The following is a 15,553-nucleotide window of genomic DNA, read 5'->3' as shown; positions in this document are numbered from 1 at the left end:
TTTACATACCCTACCCTTCAGTCATATTTGTGTCCAATGTATGTAAGTCAATCTAATATTTACTCCTTTTTAAGCTCCAATTTGGATCTCCCCTCGGTCCTGAGGGAAATCTCTGGCTCTGAACTGACTAAAAGCTCCTCTAGCTTTACCAGCTAGCTGCTGACCCTGCCTGTGTGATGTCTGGTGGTGTTTATCTGGAAATGAGTTGCAGGACAAAAAACCTAAACAATGAGCCGAGGTACAATGCTCCTAAGATGGTGAACTTGGTATCAAACTGTTGCTTCTTTACTAATGCAGCACTAACAGAGCAACATTGACGGTCATCTGGAGTCATTGTCTCTCTTTCAGCTCTGTTTTCCATCTCTACCAGTTCCTGAGGGATCTATCTGGCGCTCTGGTTGCTAAATGCTCCACCGTGTTCACCAGCTAGTTGCTAATTCTGTGCCTGTTGTTTAGTGCTGAGCCAGTTGTCTTCAATGCCTTTTGTGCTGGCTGTGGCTGAAAAACGACCCTGTGAGAGCAGTGAGAGTGACCCAAAGACTTGTTGGCTGGACAGCTGGACAATGAGCTGGAATACAATAAACAGCGCCATGAAGCCGAGGGCCAACAGATTCAGGTGGATGTTTTCTGTAGCTTTTTTCCACCTCTGATGTGGTGTAACTATAAAAAAGTACTGAACATTGTAGCTTCAAGTAAAAGAATAAATCTCTTACCACTGGCTCAGTAACAGAGTTCTATTATTTACCGTACGAGTTTCATTTTAATTGGATTTTTGTAGGATATATTTGATCTGCAGTGATGACTCAGATTAAAATCTAGTCACCACACACTGGGACTTAATAATTCCCCCAAAAAAGCAGAAGCCGCAATGTCATCCTGGAGAATAACTGGAAACCACCTATATTTGCCTACAGAGAGAAGATGGAAAAAATGTAAAAAAGACTCACATGCAAAGGTGAGACTGGCCTCTCGGCTCACGATGGTCCCAAAGGAGTTGGAGGCGAGGCACTGATACGTTCCAGCGTCCTGGTCCTTGTTGAGACGGTTGATTCTGAGGTTGCCTCCAGAGAGGCTGTAGTGAGATCCAGATTTGGGACTGATTTCTGTACCGTTCAGTTTCCACCTGAAGAAAAAGACATGATAAAAAATAAATAAGTGGAGAAACCCTCAGATGTAAATAAACAAATTAAACATTGTTCCGTGTAGACTGGGGCAATGGAAGTGTTCAAAAGAAGAAGAAGAAGAAGAAGAAGAAGAAGAAGAAGAAAAAGAAGGTGACTTGTGCATTTTACTTTTTTTTTAACAGGAAAGAAAGAGAATGTGGAGAGGGCCCTGAAATCATGCCCTCCAGCTTAGTGTTAATTTAAGCAATGGTTAAACCTCCATGGTGCCAAGGACTTGACTCTCGGAGAATGGATAGCATTGCAGGCCATCCATCTTGGCAGGCCCCAGTCAAACCGTATAAACACACTGCTTAATCATGATGGTGCAACAATTAAAACAAATGCCTGCAACCATGCCTTCACACTTGTGCATTCCAGCCACATGATTATCGTTGGTGTTAGGGGTGATCAGCGAAGGGTATAATTCACTTAAAATGGCAAGCGACTCTCCAATCTCTCCACACAGATGCACATTATTAGGAGGAAACACAGGTGGGAGGAAATCAGAAAAATGCTTTCAAGCCATAACTTATTTACAGCGAGTGCACACAAATGCTATGTTATTTGTTATCAAGGATGTACAACCATAAAAGCAATAAAAGGTACCGCAAAGATAAACAAGCACAAAAGTAGCGTTTTATACCCTATTTGAAAAATGGACAATGCATATTTGATTAGGGCCCGAGGTGATTCTGCAGTTGATTATTTCTTTATGGAGAAGTTGTGTATTTCCTTGTGTTTTGATTTTTTTGATTTTTTTTTATATTCACTCAATAATTTCAGCCTGAGCCAGAGAAAACAGCGTATTGTTTTAGTTGGAAAGGAAAAGACTCTTTGATGTGAAAAAAAAGGGGCTTTGCTAAAGCCCTTTGGTACAGTAGACAGAAGTTGTGCAAAGCTGTTTTGTGCCCTGCTATCTTAACTCCCCCTTGCCGTGCCAATTTGGTGTCTTTGAGGCATAAGAAGACCCTTTTTGAATAAAACAGTGACATTGCTGTCGTGTTATCACTGTTGTATTTCCTTGCTATATTACACCTTTTATAGTATAATGCCATATACAGCAGACTCATTGGCCCATTTCGTTGCAGAAAATCCATGTTCGATGCCGCGACCACTGTTTTTGGTGCCGGATCATCACATAATACGCAAGTAGGAGCTGATTACATGAAAAACAATGTCAGACTGTGTTGCTTACCCGCCTACCCACAGACTGAAGCGTCTCAGCAGCAGCAGGGTATTTGTGGGTTGGATGCTGCAGCACTCACAACCTGCCTCTACAGACTTTTTTTTTTCTTTTAATAGACACAATGTGGAGCACAATGGTCTTTCATGGCCTTTCTCCAGTTCAGTCATAAGTAAGTGCACACTCTCTGGAGCCTTATTGCTACACACAATAGAGAAGAGCCTGAGGGGGGGTGGATGGGGGTGGTGGCGGCTGTCGTCTCACAGGGCTACAGCAGCGATTCATTTTCAGCTGAAACAAACAAAAATCTAAATTTTCAACAGTACTTTACGGCCAAGGAGCATCTTGGATTTGAATGGAAAAAGGCAGAGTGGGCCGGAGAGTAGGAGGGGGGGGGGGGGGGCTCCAAACGTCACTTCCCGACTAAGAAAGTGGCTTTTTCCTTTCTAAAGAAGGATCCCATCAATAATAAACGCAGCCTTTTCACAGTCGTAATTGCCCCGCCAAACTCTGAAAACCCCAAATTCAAAATGGTTTAATCAGGTGACAGCATGAAAACATTGTTGTAAAAAGGTTTTCTCTGACAGTTGTTGATTCGCTGCTTTATCTGAGCCGTACCCTGAAAAGTTAATTGAGCCCGCACACTTTTTTGATGTATTGAGTCGGTAATCACGTCCCGCACAGAAAAGGAAGAAGAATTACCCCAGCTGGAGGAAGACATTCAGAATCCCTAAATGCGCCACATTGTTCATGTGTGTGGGGTTGTTAAACATAGTGGTACTTTAAGATAATTACCCACCCAGCGCTGCAATTTCTCTTTGGTGACAAATTGAATTCCCTCAGACAACTCTTGGTGCTTTAAGCCAATTAGATAACAACTTTAAAGCAGCTAAGTGACAGATATTCAAATGTCTGTGAAACGCTCTAACAGCAGATAAATTGAGACTGGTGCGGGAACAGAGACAGAACGAGCTTTGGATTCCAAAAATCGTCCATTTCCGCGCATTGGAGCAACAGATTCCATCAAACACATGTAAACGAGATTATTTAATAATTCTATTTACAGTGATTTATGCTGGCAAGCAGGCCAGAACAGCAGTTCCATTTGTTAGGCACATGCTTTATGCAATCATGTAACAACAGGCCGCGTACACAGTGGCATAATACCACACCATCTGGTTTATGAGGCTGTGATTGTTAGGCGGTCTGCTCCTTTTCTTAAGCCTGGTGATTTAATGTATTAATAAAAATACTAGTTTGGGTTTTTACGCGTTTGCCCCCGACCCCGGCTAGTTACAGTAAAGGTTCTGGGTTCAGTTAAGTTTAACACCATTCCTGTTACTGTTTCCTTCTGAAATGTTTGTCCCATGAGCCCAGAGACTCCATTTGTGTTGGCAAACAGGTTCATAAGGCTGAATATCAGAGGTGGTGACAGTCAAATGCTTCACGAGAAAAGAGGCTTCATTTGTGCGTAACCAATTTCAGTCATTTTTTAAGTTGGTGAAACAAATTGCTTTTTTCAGTGTAAGAATAGTTGTTTCTACGGAATGGACAAACGACAACACACTAAGGGATTGTTTCTGCAGGTCCACACTGAACCTGTGGAGTTTTTCAACTAAATCCATGTTAGTCATTGTTTTGCCCACAGTCTTTACAGTGGTCTCTTTGTATACTGTTATCAAATGTGGCTTCCCCCCCGACCTCTTCTTACATTTATTTACATCATAGATATTGTGTTTGCTTTATTTATGACCAGATTACAAGTATATACTTCTTTTCTATTTCCATACAATATGTCTATGTGTTATTGCCCGTGCAAAGAGGGAGAGAGGAGGATGGAGAGGAGAGAGAGCATGAACCAGGTAAGACAGTGGACAGGTAGTCAAGACGACATCAGCCATGTAAGCTACTGTTTCCCCTACAGTCTTGGACATCAGCAGTGGACATCATAATGATTTTACAATTCTAAGAAGTGTAATGATGTACTGTCAACAAATGTGGATTCTCCCCAACCACTTCTTACATATATCTACATTAAAAATGCTCTGTTTGTTTGCTTCATTTATTATCACGGTATATGTTGTTTTGTAGCTCCGTTATCGTTATGTGTTACTGTCAAAGAGGCCAAGAGGAGGATGGAGAGGAGAGAGTGAGCAGGAAGAACCAGGTTAGTCAAAATTGTTATTGTTATATATATTATTATGTCTGTGGACTTCATTCTAAACATCATATCTTCATCAACACTTTCCTAGTTAACAACATATGCTATTTGTTTCTGTTCGAAATTCAAGGAGAAAGAGAAGACCATGGAGAGTCTCTGACAGATGAGAGGGAGACGGCAGACGAGAGAGACAAAGAGACAGAAAGAGAGCTGGACACCAGCCACCAAGCTGCAGCAGAGAGGGCTCCAGATGACTTATTTGATTTAGGGGATAAGGACACGGTCCAAAAGAGTTACAGCTGTCTAAGTACCCCACACAATCAGGTTGGTACCCAAAACAGAGACTTCCAACAAAACCGTGTTTATTTGTTTGTGCTGTTTGTTAGCCATGGAATTTGTAATGCTTACTTTTTTCATGACAAGACTTATATAAAACCAACATAGGAAGTTGTTAACAAGGTTCAAAACTTGATTTTCACAGGAGGACTTGAACTGGCATGCACATAACATAACAGCCATCTGAAGGTTATCAGCCTCTGATTTCCCCTGGCCTGTTTTTGTGAACCCCGCACTGTATGCATGGTGAGATGCGTGTTGATCTTAGAATTGTCCCCCCCGTTAAGTAAACCATGAACGCCACATTTCGACACAGAGCCTAAGTACAGAATGTCTAAAAACGTAACCTTTATGCTGAATCTTTATCAGTTATCCAATGAAAGCTAGACACATAGGTGATAGCTTTTAAAGAGAGATTTCAGTTCTAATAACATTCTTTGAGGCCCATACTGAATTATTGAACACATATCACACTAAACTCTTGAAAGAGGCTTTGGCTGCAACTGCTTCTCTTTGACTTGATGTCAGATTGCATCGATGATGATGATGCTACTCGCAGCAGGTTTTTCAGGTTGGCGTCAGTCAGTGCTGAGTGGAGCTGAATCTTTGTAAGAGTCAGTTTGAAAAGAGGTGCTCTGAGCAGCTGGTTGCCCCAAACAGAGACTTCAGTGCGCGTCTCCTCAGGATGGGAAATCCTTGGGACGTACAGTTTATAGAGCTCGAGCAGAGGGAGGTTGTTGTTCTTCCCTTTGAGCTTGCTGTTGCTTTGCAGCATGATTATTTCATGTTAAGGTTTGTCAGGCACAACAGCTGGCTCCACGTTATACAACTTAATCAACACTTTCAGTTCCTTTTATTCATTTTTCATAACCTGAAACCTCTCGCCAAATGCCTGAATGAGTTTTTGCAAACTCACCAGCATATTCGGAGGTCATAGGAGGCTTTTGTTCTTGCAGAATAAGAAAGTGCAGTGTTTGCACACAATGCTCAGTCTTACTTTGTCCAGAGCAAGCAGCTCTGCAGCGGCAACAAGACACTTACCCTTTGCAAATTCTCTTTGTGAATGAAGTTTCCGCTTCTTAGCTTTTAGCTTGCTCACCATAAAACTTGCCTGTGTAACATTGTCTCTGTCTGAATGTGACCGCAACAAGCAGAGGATTTAAGCTCATTGTTAAAATAGTCACCCAAAATGTATGTGGGCACAATTTTACTGTCAGTAACTACTATTCTACTGTGTTATGTATTTTCATTTATCACATAAAATTGCTGAATTTTTTGGGGATTGCTGAGTTGTTTTTTTTCTCCATCCATCCCTCTATTATCTGTACTGTTTATCCTCTTGAGGGTCGCGGGGGGAGCGGACAATGTCCCAGCTGACATTGAGCGAGAGGTGGGGGACACCTTGGACAGGTCCCCTGTGTATCACAGGGTCATCATTAAGAGAAAAACAACCATTCACTCTCACGTTCAAACCTACAGTCAATTCAGTCTTCATTCAACCTAATCCCCAATCTACATGTCTTTGGACTGCGGGAAGACGCTTGACAAAACCCATGAGGACACAGGGACAACATGCAAACTCCAGTCAGAAGCTGCTTTCAGACATGCACTGATCTCCACAGTTCCTCAGTATTTTCTCCGGAGGAGGAACATGTGTGAACGCAAATGTCCAAGTGAGATGCTCTGCAGTTTCCACTGACTTTCACCACCTGGCCTCCAAGTATAATGTCTGTAAAAAATATCTCCTGGTGAAAAATGGTGACAGACACGTAGAAGACACCGACGGAGATGTCAAGAGAGGTTGTGGTGATAAGACCTGATACCGGTGTCTGTGTGTTTTCAAGAAGATCACGTGATCTCTGCGGCGTAGTTAATACGTCACTTCCTGCCTCTGTCGGCTGCACCCGGCTGCTCCACCCCTCACCTGAATAATGCAGAGGATCTGGTGCTGTTGTGAACGCGTCTGTGCAGAAAACCTCCCGTTGTGTTGTGCATGTGTGAAAGGAAAAGTCTGAGTAAACTCCACAGCCAATTCTCCAGATTTTACCCGCAGGTCATATCTGAAAACAGCTACAAAGACCCGGTCCAAACCGGGATTTGAACCGGAACCTTTTTGCCATTTTCTTGGGGGCCTGATCCAATTTGTCTCACAGGACGATTTTGGCCCAGAGGCCGGAGTTTGCTTTAAGAGTTTCTGCATCTTCAAATGACAGTATCAAAATGAATCCAATCAGAAAACAAAAAATTGCTAACAGTCTCAAAGTTTTTCACAGTGTGAGCACTTTTAAATCGACACCCAGGTGTATTGTGTTTCAGTTTGTTGTGTACTTTTGAAGAGCATTCTTTGCTGGCTGACAATCCACCGCGTGTGTCTGCCTCTAATTGGATAAGTGATCCAGCTTCAACGATGGGCTGTAGTTTCCGCACATTCTGTAAATCACACTGATGAAGCTCGTGTTGCTGAGTTGTACTTTTCACATTTGTCACCTTATTTTTAACGGGCACTCATGAGAGCAGCATCAGTCTTTTCATGTGACTCTTGCAAGAACACAAATAAGCAGATTTGCCAAAAATGTGGAACTATTCCTCTGACACCGTTGTGCAGAATTAGACTGCTTATTGGTTTGGGGATGTTGTGTGTCAAAACACCCTAAAGAGGAAAAGTCTGCTGATGCATGTTGGTTTATACAGCTTCAGTATAAACGTAAAAAAAAGTCCATATTTATTATAGGATTTTTAACAAGCCACTTCAGTGCCTGGAATTGATCTTTTCATGCAACCTCCCAATTTTCCACTTGTTAAAATGTAAAAAAAATCCCCTATGTTTTCCCTTATCTGGGTTCAGCGCAGACAATATCCCTGCTGGTGACATTTAATGTAAACACTGCAGCTCAAGCTGTCACAGTTCACTGCTGTGCGATGTGCAATTAGTAAACCTTTGAACGTGACTTAGCTGTTGCAAACAGATCTCTCGAAGGCGTCAGCTGCTCTCACAGGACCGCACAGCGACCTTGACAGGAAACAGCAATTTAGGCCATCCTCTGAACTGGCCCAATCCCAAGTATTAAATGTACCGATCCTTTCAAATCTTACTCCAGCAATTTCGGTCAGCAAACACGATTGATTTGAACTTTTACTCGCCAGAAATGCCACCACACAACACCACACCCTTTCAATAGACTAATGGTCCATGAGAGAGAGGAGGAATAAAAAAAAAAAAAGAAAAAGGACAAAACAACTGCTCTTTGAACTCTGCGGGAGGAAATAAAAGGAAAGATGTTGGAGCAAGGTGCATGCAGAGCTTAGCATGCATTCCCAGACTACACACAGACAAGACACGATTCCAGCAGGGACTTGAAGAGAAAATCCACCAGGAAATAGAATTCATGTAATAGATTCCTATGATCCTGATCAGCTCAGGCTTGACTTGTGGGGATGAACAAGTCTTTTCTAAAGCTAGAGACAACGGAGCCAAGACTCTTGTTAATGCATAAGGAGACAAATCCTGGGGCGGTTACATCCGGGATGAATGGAAGAGTGAATCTGAGGACGCCATTACAATACCCAGGGTTACAGAATATAGACACGGTCTCCGCTTTGTAACTGTTCGGACAACAATGAATTGGGACTCACATTTGGAATTAAAAGCCCTAAATACATCTGAGACAAAAACTGTCTATCTCTATCTCTCTTTATTATGATTATTATTATTATTATTAATATCTGAGTGTCAGGGAGGCAGCTTCAGGCTCTGTCAGATTAGAAACTTGCCGGTTTCTAGATTTAGAACAGAAGTGTCATGCAGCGTGTGTGGATTAAACCGTCAGATCAGAGGAGCTATAAGTGATCTCTGTTACGGTTCATCGTGTCGGCTCGCGACGGAACAACGAGAAAGCTGCAAATCCATAATTCTGTAATTACCTCGTATTTTGATTGAGAATCACACCGATGAAACATTCCTTGAGATTGTGAAGCTTGTAGACAACACTTTACTTATTTTAAGACCTCTTAAAGAATACTGGTTTGATGAGTCTTCATCATAAAATGGGGATAAAATAGCAGGGAGATGTTCATACTTGCTTCTCAAACAGTGAATCTGTGCAGCATGTTCATGTGTATCCCAGAGAGAGAATATCTTGAAATACAAAGACAATAGATATAGTCAGTGTTCCAGAAAGGACAAATCCATGGTGATTGGATATTTCATGCCCAATACTGTCAGAAATATTACTGATGTAGAGCAAAACAAAATAAAAAATTTTCATGGATTGTGTCACTCCTGTGTTATTTCTGTTTGTGATGAACATTTCCTCAGCTTGGTGTCACTGTCATGTTATGGGAGTCAATGATTGACATGTGTATTAAACCGGATCTGCTTTTTATGCTTATTTTTGTTGACAGTTTGATGAATATGTATCACAAAGTCAATCTGCATTAGCTGCTGGCAGTTCCTGTTTGCAAGCTGATGTGCTGACAACAATCAACTGAATTACTTGTGATACTGAAAAAACTGTTAAATGATGGTGACCCAAGATCTACTTTACAATTAAATGCTTTAATATCAAAATATGTTCTTAGTTTGTCACTCAATACATTTCACCTCACCTCAGAAGTCCATACTTTCCCAAAAAGATGCACAGCTTCAGAAACAGATGTAAAGAAATGATGAGAGATCTAAGAAAACCCCAAGATAGCTGGGCAGTGTAGAACATTATAAATGTTTCACTTTTTTAGAAAACGTAAAAAGGTAAATTCCTCAATTTGTTGGGGACTATTTTCAGCTTCGGATTAATACACATTCAGTGCTCTTCTACCATTTTTCAGCAGCGGGACTGCATATTTGTGACTTAAATAAACTACAGTGGCCATGTTCATTTACTCTGGTGCAACTGTGTGGCTCACTGATGACTGTTCAGTAGTTTTACTGAACACGGGTTCTTCATGGCAAAGATAAAATATTTAATGGGAGTATACCTCCACCAAATTTTATTTGCTATTACTAAAAGAATTACTGCACTGATTTCCAACATTTGGAGGAGGGGTGGGGCATAACCCAATGAAGAGCCCATTACACTGTGAAGCAGATCCAGATAATTGGATATTTTTTCACTTTCTTTAACATAGATAGTTACAATGAACAATAGAATAATTACAATATATATTTATTGAGTGATTTGTGTAGATATCAGCAGTGTATGTATGGAAAGCTCCCATTTGAAAGACTGAAGACAACTTTTAACATGTCACTCACATGCTATCGGTGCAGATAAATGTGAGGCCGCAGTAGCCAAGTGTGAAGCGTCACTTATTGGCTGAGTCATTAAAAAGTTCACTACAGGATTTATGGGTAGTGCAGAGTTTTCTCCATTGGCATTCAGAGCTGCCAAAAAGCGACACTGTTGAAGAAAAGAGGGGGCATTTGCAAGTGATAGGGTTGTTTGAGTCTGACGGATGTTGACATCGTCAGCTGTATTAGAGCAAGCAGAATCAGTGGAGAGGAGAAATGTAGAGAGGGAGGGAGAGGGGGGGGAACAGATGCAGCGCTGCAGTCGCACGCTCACCGGTACATGGGAGGTGGGCTTCCCTGGGCTTCGCAGCTGAACACCACCTCCCTGTTCCTCTCCAGCGTTTCCACAGGATACACGATGCTGCCGGGCTGCTTGCTGAAGGCGGGACTCTGCAGGACACTGGTCTCTGTAGGATGACAAGCAAAGACAACACAGCTGAGCACAAACCCAAGACAAAGAGCACGTTTGTGAAACAGCCAATTAGTCAGCGGCAGAGATTGGGTGAGGCTGTTTCCAAGAGCAAAACCACAAGCAGACACAACATATCAATTTAAATGGCCTGTCATGACGCCACAGCACCGAGGCTGCCGACTGATTTAAAGCGAGACGTGTCTTCACCACCTATTTAGACGGTAATTGGATATAGAGCCTGATTTGTGTTGAACAACTGTCTGGACAAACGCTTTCATTTACTTCTGTCAAGCTGCTTTTATTTGCGCATTTATATATTTATTTATTTGCCCAGCCATGGTGGGATTATGTGTCCAGGCAGAGGTGTAATCAGTTGGTTTCATGTGGTTAGAGCTGTTTGTTGTAAATGACACATCACAGGTCTCAGTTACTCCATTAAAGCAGCCAATAACACGGTGTGCTCATCGTGCATGGTACGAGGGAAGCTTATGAGACGAGGAACAAGCAACAGCTTATCACTGTTCAATTCTTTTCTTATTCTTTTAAGATAAAAAAAACAGAGAAGTCAATGCTACATGAATTCACTTTTCATGTGAAGGAGCCCAGGTTTTTGTGTTGACAGTTGTATCCCATTGGATTTTCTGTAGCAAATGTGAAATCTAAACCAAAACTATGTTTGTACTGTTCACGTCAGCCTATCAGTCAGGTTTAAGGGAATATTGTCACAACCTCCCCTTTGGATACCGAGATATGGCTTGAAAAGTGTTTTTTGCTGAATATTTGGATTATTCCAGGAGACATTTGTTACCTCTGCCAAGCAGGTTATGTTGTCACCTGTTGGTTGGTTTTGTTTGTGAGCAAAATGATGCCAAAAATACTGGATGGATTGACTGAAACTTAGTAGAAAGCTGTGCTGTGGATCAGGAAGGACAGCAGTACTGATGGTACAGTAGTCAAAGGAGTTTCAGGGGAAAAAAACATCATCATTGTCACAATACAACAAAGCTACAGATATAATGCAGACTTAAACAATGGTGCACGTGTCAGAACATACAGGCATAAAGACAGAACAGCAAAATGTTTACGTCATCTAACAAAATAAACTCACAATGTGGGAGGCTACAGGTTCATCGAGTTTGTCAAGTGTGAGGTAGTTTGTGGTGCTGTGTGTGAGGTGTCATCAGGGGACGTATTTATGCACTCTATGCACTGCAGGTATTAATACTGTGTGCGAGGTGGAGGATTAACACGATATGCAAAGGGAACAAGAGAAAAAGGAAAAATCAGATAATATGATCTGAGACGCTAATGAAAGAAAAGGGGACGATGTCCAATAAACCACAGTCAACTCTGGTGTTTATATTAAAAAAATCAAAATCAAAAGTTGCACAGTTTAGTCACACTTATATGGCACTTACATGTAGCACTTTGTACTTTGGCTTTTTTAATACTTGATTCTTGCTGTTCTGGGTTTGTACCCTCATGGTTAAATGCACCTATTTTAAGTCGATTTGGATGAAAGCGTCAGCTAAATGAAATGTAACAAAATATTCTTTATGGTTCAACTGTGCACACTGCAGACAAACTTATACAAAGGAATAAAATGAAATATGAATTTAATGTGACAATATGTTTGAATATTAGAAATATGATTTGGTCCTGTCTTGTGGTTCAGCAGGCCAGATATTCTTGGAGTCTAGATTATCCAAATTATAACTATATAACAATATTAAATTAGTGACAGGTGGTGTATGATTCAGCTGTGAAATGAGGGGATCAGATATTAATTAGTGAGATCATGAGGAACAGAGAAGGTCTCAACCTTCTATAGGAAAAAACCTGCCGTCTGACTGTACAGTGGATAATGAGCTGTATAGTCTTCACCCAGGCTGTGACGTACAGAGTCATGGTCTGAAAGTATGTGTCTGGATTTTCTTTGCTATTTTTATTCAAGAGCGTGGCCTTTCATTTCCCCAGCATTATTTCTTCATTTCACGTTCAGATTTGGTGAAGCCTCTCCCTCAAAACCCTGCCCTGTCTCTCAAACAGCTCCTGCTCGTGTGCAGATTGGCTCTGCTCCCGCTCCAAACTGTTAGCCTGCACTCAGACGCACCGTTTTTACACAAACGCATCTGTACCTCAGTTTGATTCCTTCCTCTCGTGCTCAGGCTGCTTCTGTGCGCTCGCTCCCGCTCTCAGATTTCTGCTCTCACTTTTGGATGTTTGTGAAATGACCCAGTCAAAATTTCGCAACCGATACAAATCCAGGTATAATGTTTACCACTGAAATCATTGCTGCCTCTTTGTGGATGTGGTCACTTTCCTTCGTACAGCGCTCCCTGCAGGTGGCTGTAGCATGGACTCAAGTGAGTATCTTATTAAAATGGTGCAGCTTACAACATGGTTCATCCATAATAAATAGTATGCCTTGCTTTCATGTCTCGATTACACTTAATTATGCAAACACTGCGACTTGGCAACTAACAACCAAATGAGCGCCAACATGTTATCTGCATTTCAGTGTTTATGAATTGGAAAATTACCAACAGTAAAAGTACCTTTGAATATGAATCCAATTGTTTCAGTTAATGCTACAGTGAGATCAAAGGAGATGATGATACACAGGCAGCTGCTCATCTCTTCTCTGGGCTTGTTAGGACTATGTAGAATAAAACATGTAAGATATGAACATGCAGCTTCATGCTATTCATGAGTTAGGACCGCACGGTGACCTCACTCCATTTGTTTCAATAACATGCGGGATTTACATAAATTATGTAACATGAAACTCCATTTACATCGATCAGCCACAACATTAAAACCGGTAACTGATTTTAATGTTGAGGCTGATGACTTGAAGCCGGATGATGACATTAATATATTATTACCAGGAAGCCCTCTAAGTATCCCTGATTGTCCAAGTGATGCAGAACTGTCGTCGTGGAGCTTCTCTTGTGAGAGTGGAGCAGAACCTCAGGTTGTATTAAAGTATCAAATTTTTATTAAATTTTATTAATTACAATAGGAAAAACGTTATTACAATAATATGCTGATCTATTACTACGTCTGCCAAGGAAGTTATATTTGTCAGCAGATTTACCCAATAAAAAGAAACATAACATTTTGGTGCGGATCCGGATCCAGTGATAAGTAATACAAATATCTCAGGGATCTTGATGAAAATCAATCAGGTGTGTTCAGGAGACCGATATGTATGCAATTTGGTGGAGATCAAAATATAAATGCGGATCTAGTGAATTTAAATGTTTTGTCCACTTGTGTTTGTTTGATAGTTTTAGCAGGATGATGCAAAAACTACGGATGGAGCCACGAAACATACTGAGATCTTGATGAAACAAAATCTGGCATATTCAGCCGCCGGATATTTCTGTGTGTGTAATTTGGTTTTGGCTGAATTGCAGGATTGTTGGGCATTGGTGGAGGGATGTGCTCTCATAGTACCACTCTAGTTTGTTTGTTTGTTAATTAGAAAGGTGATGTAAAAACTACTGGACAAATTATCAAAGGAACTTAGTGGAAGGATTGGGTATAGTTCAGGGAGGAACCTTTCAAGTGTTGGTGCAGATCCAGATTAGGAGGCAGATCCAGGATTTTTTTTTAACAATACGAGATAGGTTTTTTTTTTTTTGATTTTCGTTGAACTCATGGACCTTGAACAAATAAAATTGGGCATATTTAAGGGACTTATATTTATGTGTGTGCAATTTGGTGCACATCCAAATAAAGATCAAGTGACTTTAAATCTGGTTTCATAAGGGGACCGTTGGGCCTTGGCAGGGGAATGCACTCTATATAATTCTAGTTATTTTTCTTTTTGGTACTAGAAATATAATCATTGCACTTTTGCAGTAAAGTCTATAAAAAAAATCCCTTTAGAGAAACACCCAACATTTAAACATCTCATCTCCTCCAGCATCTTTAAAACCTGAGTTTAATCCTACACCTCACACACCTGTGTAAACCTTGGACTGCAGAACAGCTCCTGGTCTTAGAAACCAGATATCGGTAGCCTCAGGATGAAAGCTTCTAATGATTAAGTTGACCCCGTGACCCTTTATATAACACCAGTCTCATCTGAATTTCCTATTGACAAAGGCTTTGGTGCTTGACAAGCTCCTTCCACATCTAATGATAGGATTCCTATGAAATTTGCAGTTGATATTTAAGTCCCCCCTCAGGGAGGAAACCTCCCATTAAGATCCTCTGACCTTTTCTTTATCACCTCCATCAGACTAAAACTTCGACCTGCACACACTCGTTAAACTAAACACCAATCGGACGATCCTGCAAAACCTCGTTACAGGGTCTTTACTGATGCCTGGCAGTGGTGGATTCTACCTCCATGATGTGATTGCAACCATTTATTTTGTCTTCAAACCAGAGGTGGCAGACCTATGCATAGCTGTACAGAACGGCATGTACAGGGTAATGCATAATTCAATAGGCAATTCAAAGAAATGTCTCCCTGCACACATCACATTTTAAAACAACAGGGTATGTTTCCAATCCCTACGTAGAATTCAAACAGATTTTAGTTCGGGGGTAGACTATTCTTTTTTAAGTAAAACTGCACACAGGAGTTACATGTCTCACCTCTGACCTTCAATCTGCAAAAGTCTGGAGAGTGATATCTGCCTACCACTTCCACTAACGTCTGTCTGTATTTGGGTTGAATATCTCACGAAACGTTCATCTTATCCACCTCACACTTGGCATTTGTATTTATAATGACAGAGGGAAGTGCAGTGGCAAGTTTTGTGCGATGTTGACACACGTTACTTTCAATATTAATCAAAATTGAATAAACAGGCGACTAGCGCTCTGTAGCAGTCAATGGGGGCAGAACAGTGTTGCTATGTCCTCTGATAAACTACAGCAGTGGTCACCAACTGGGTCAAAATGGCCACCAGATCATTTTGATTATTTGATATTTTATTTCACCATATGTGACTGACAAACATTCACGGATGCTGCAGGTGCTGATCTTCGT

At 41.2% G+C, this 15,553-nt stretch overlaps 1 protein-coding gene across 3 annotated transcripts in view; it reads right to left on the bottom strand.

Moving 5' to 3' along the window:
* Positions 1 to 15,553, bottom strand: part of cntn4 (contactin 4) — a 153,836-nt gene that overhangs the window by 92,438 nt on the left and 45,845 nt on the right. For all 3 annotated transcript variants that reach the window (XM_034585918.1, XM_034585917.1, XM_034585919.1), the window contains exons 3-4: positions 10,405 to 10,537; positions 948 to 1,123 (exon numbers count right to left, since the gene is read on the bottom strand). In XM_034585918.1, the coding sequence (XP_034441809.1) occupies positions 948 to 1,123; positions 10,405 to 10,537 (309 nt within the window). The remainder of the gene's footprint in view (positions 1 to 947; positions 1,124 to 10,404; positions 10,538 to 15,553) is intronic.

This window comes from Hippoglossus hippoglossus, chromosome 5 (assembly GCF_009819705.1).
Source record: "Hippoglossus hippoglossus isolate fHipHip1 chromosome 5, fHipHip1.pri, whole genome shotgun sequence".
Classification (NCBI taxonomy): Eukaryota; Metazoa; Chordata; class Actinopteri; order Pleuronectiformes; family Pleuronectidae; genus Hippoglossus; species Hippoglossus hippoglossus.
The sequence above is the reverse complement of the archived record's forward strand: the minus strand, read 5'-3'. Positions and strand labels throughout refer to the sequence as shown.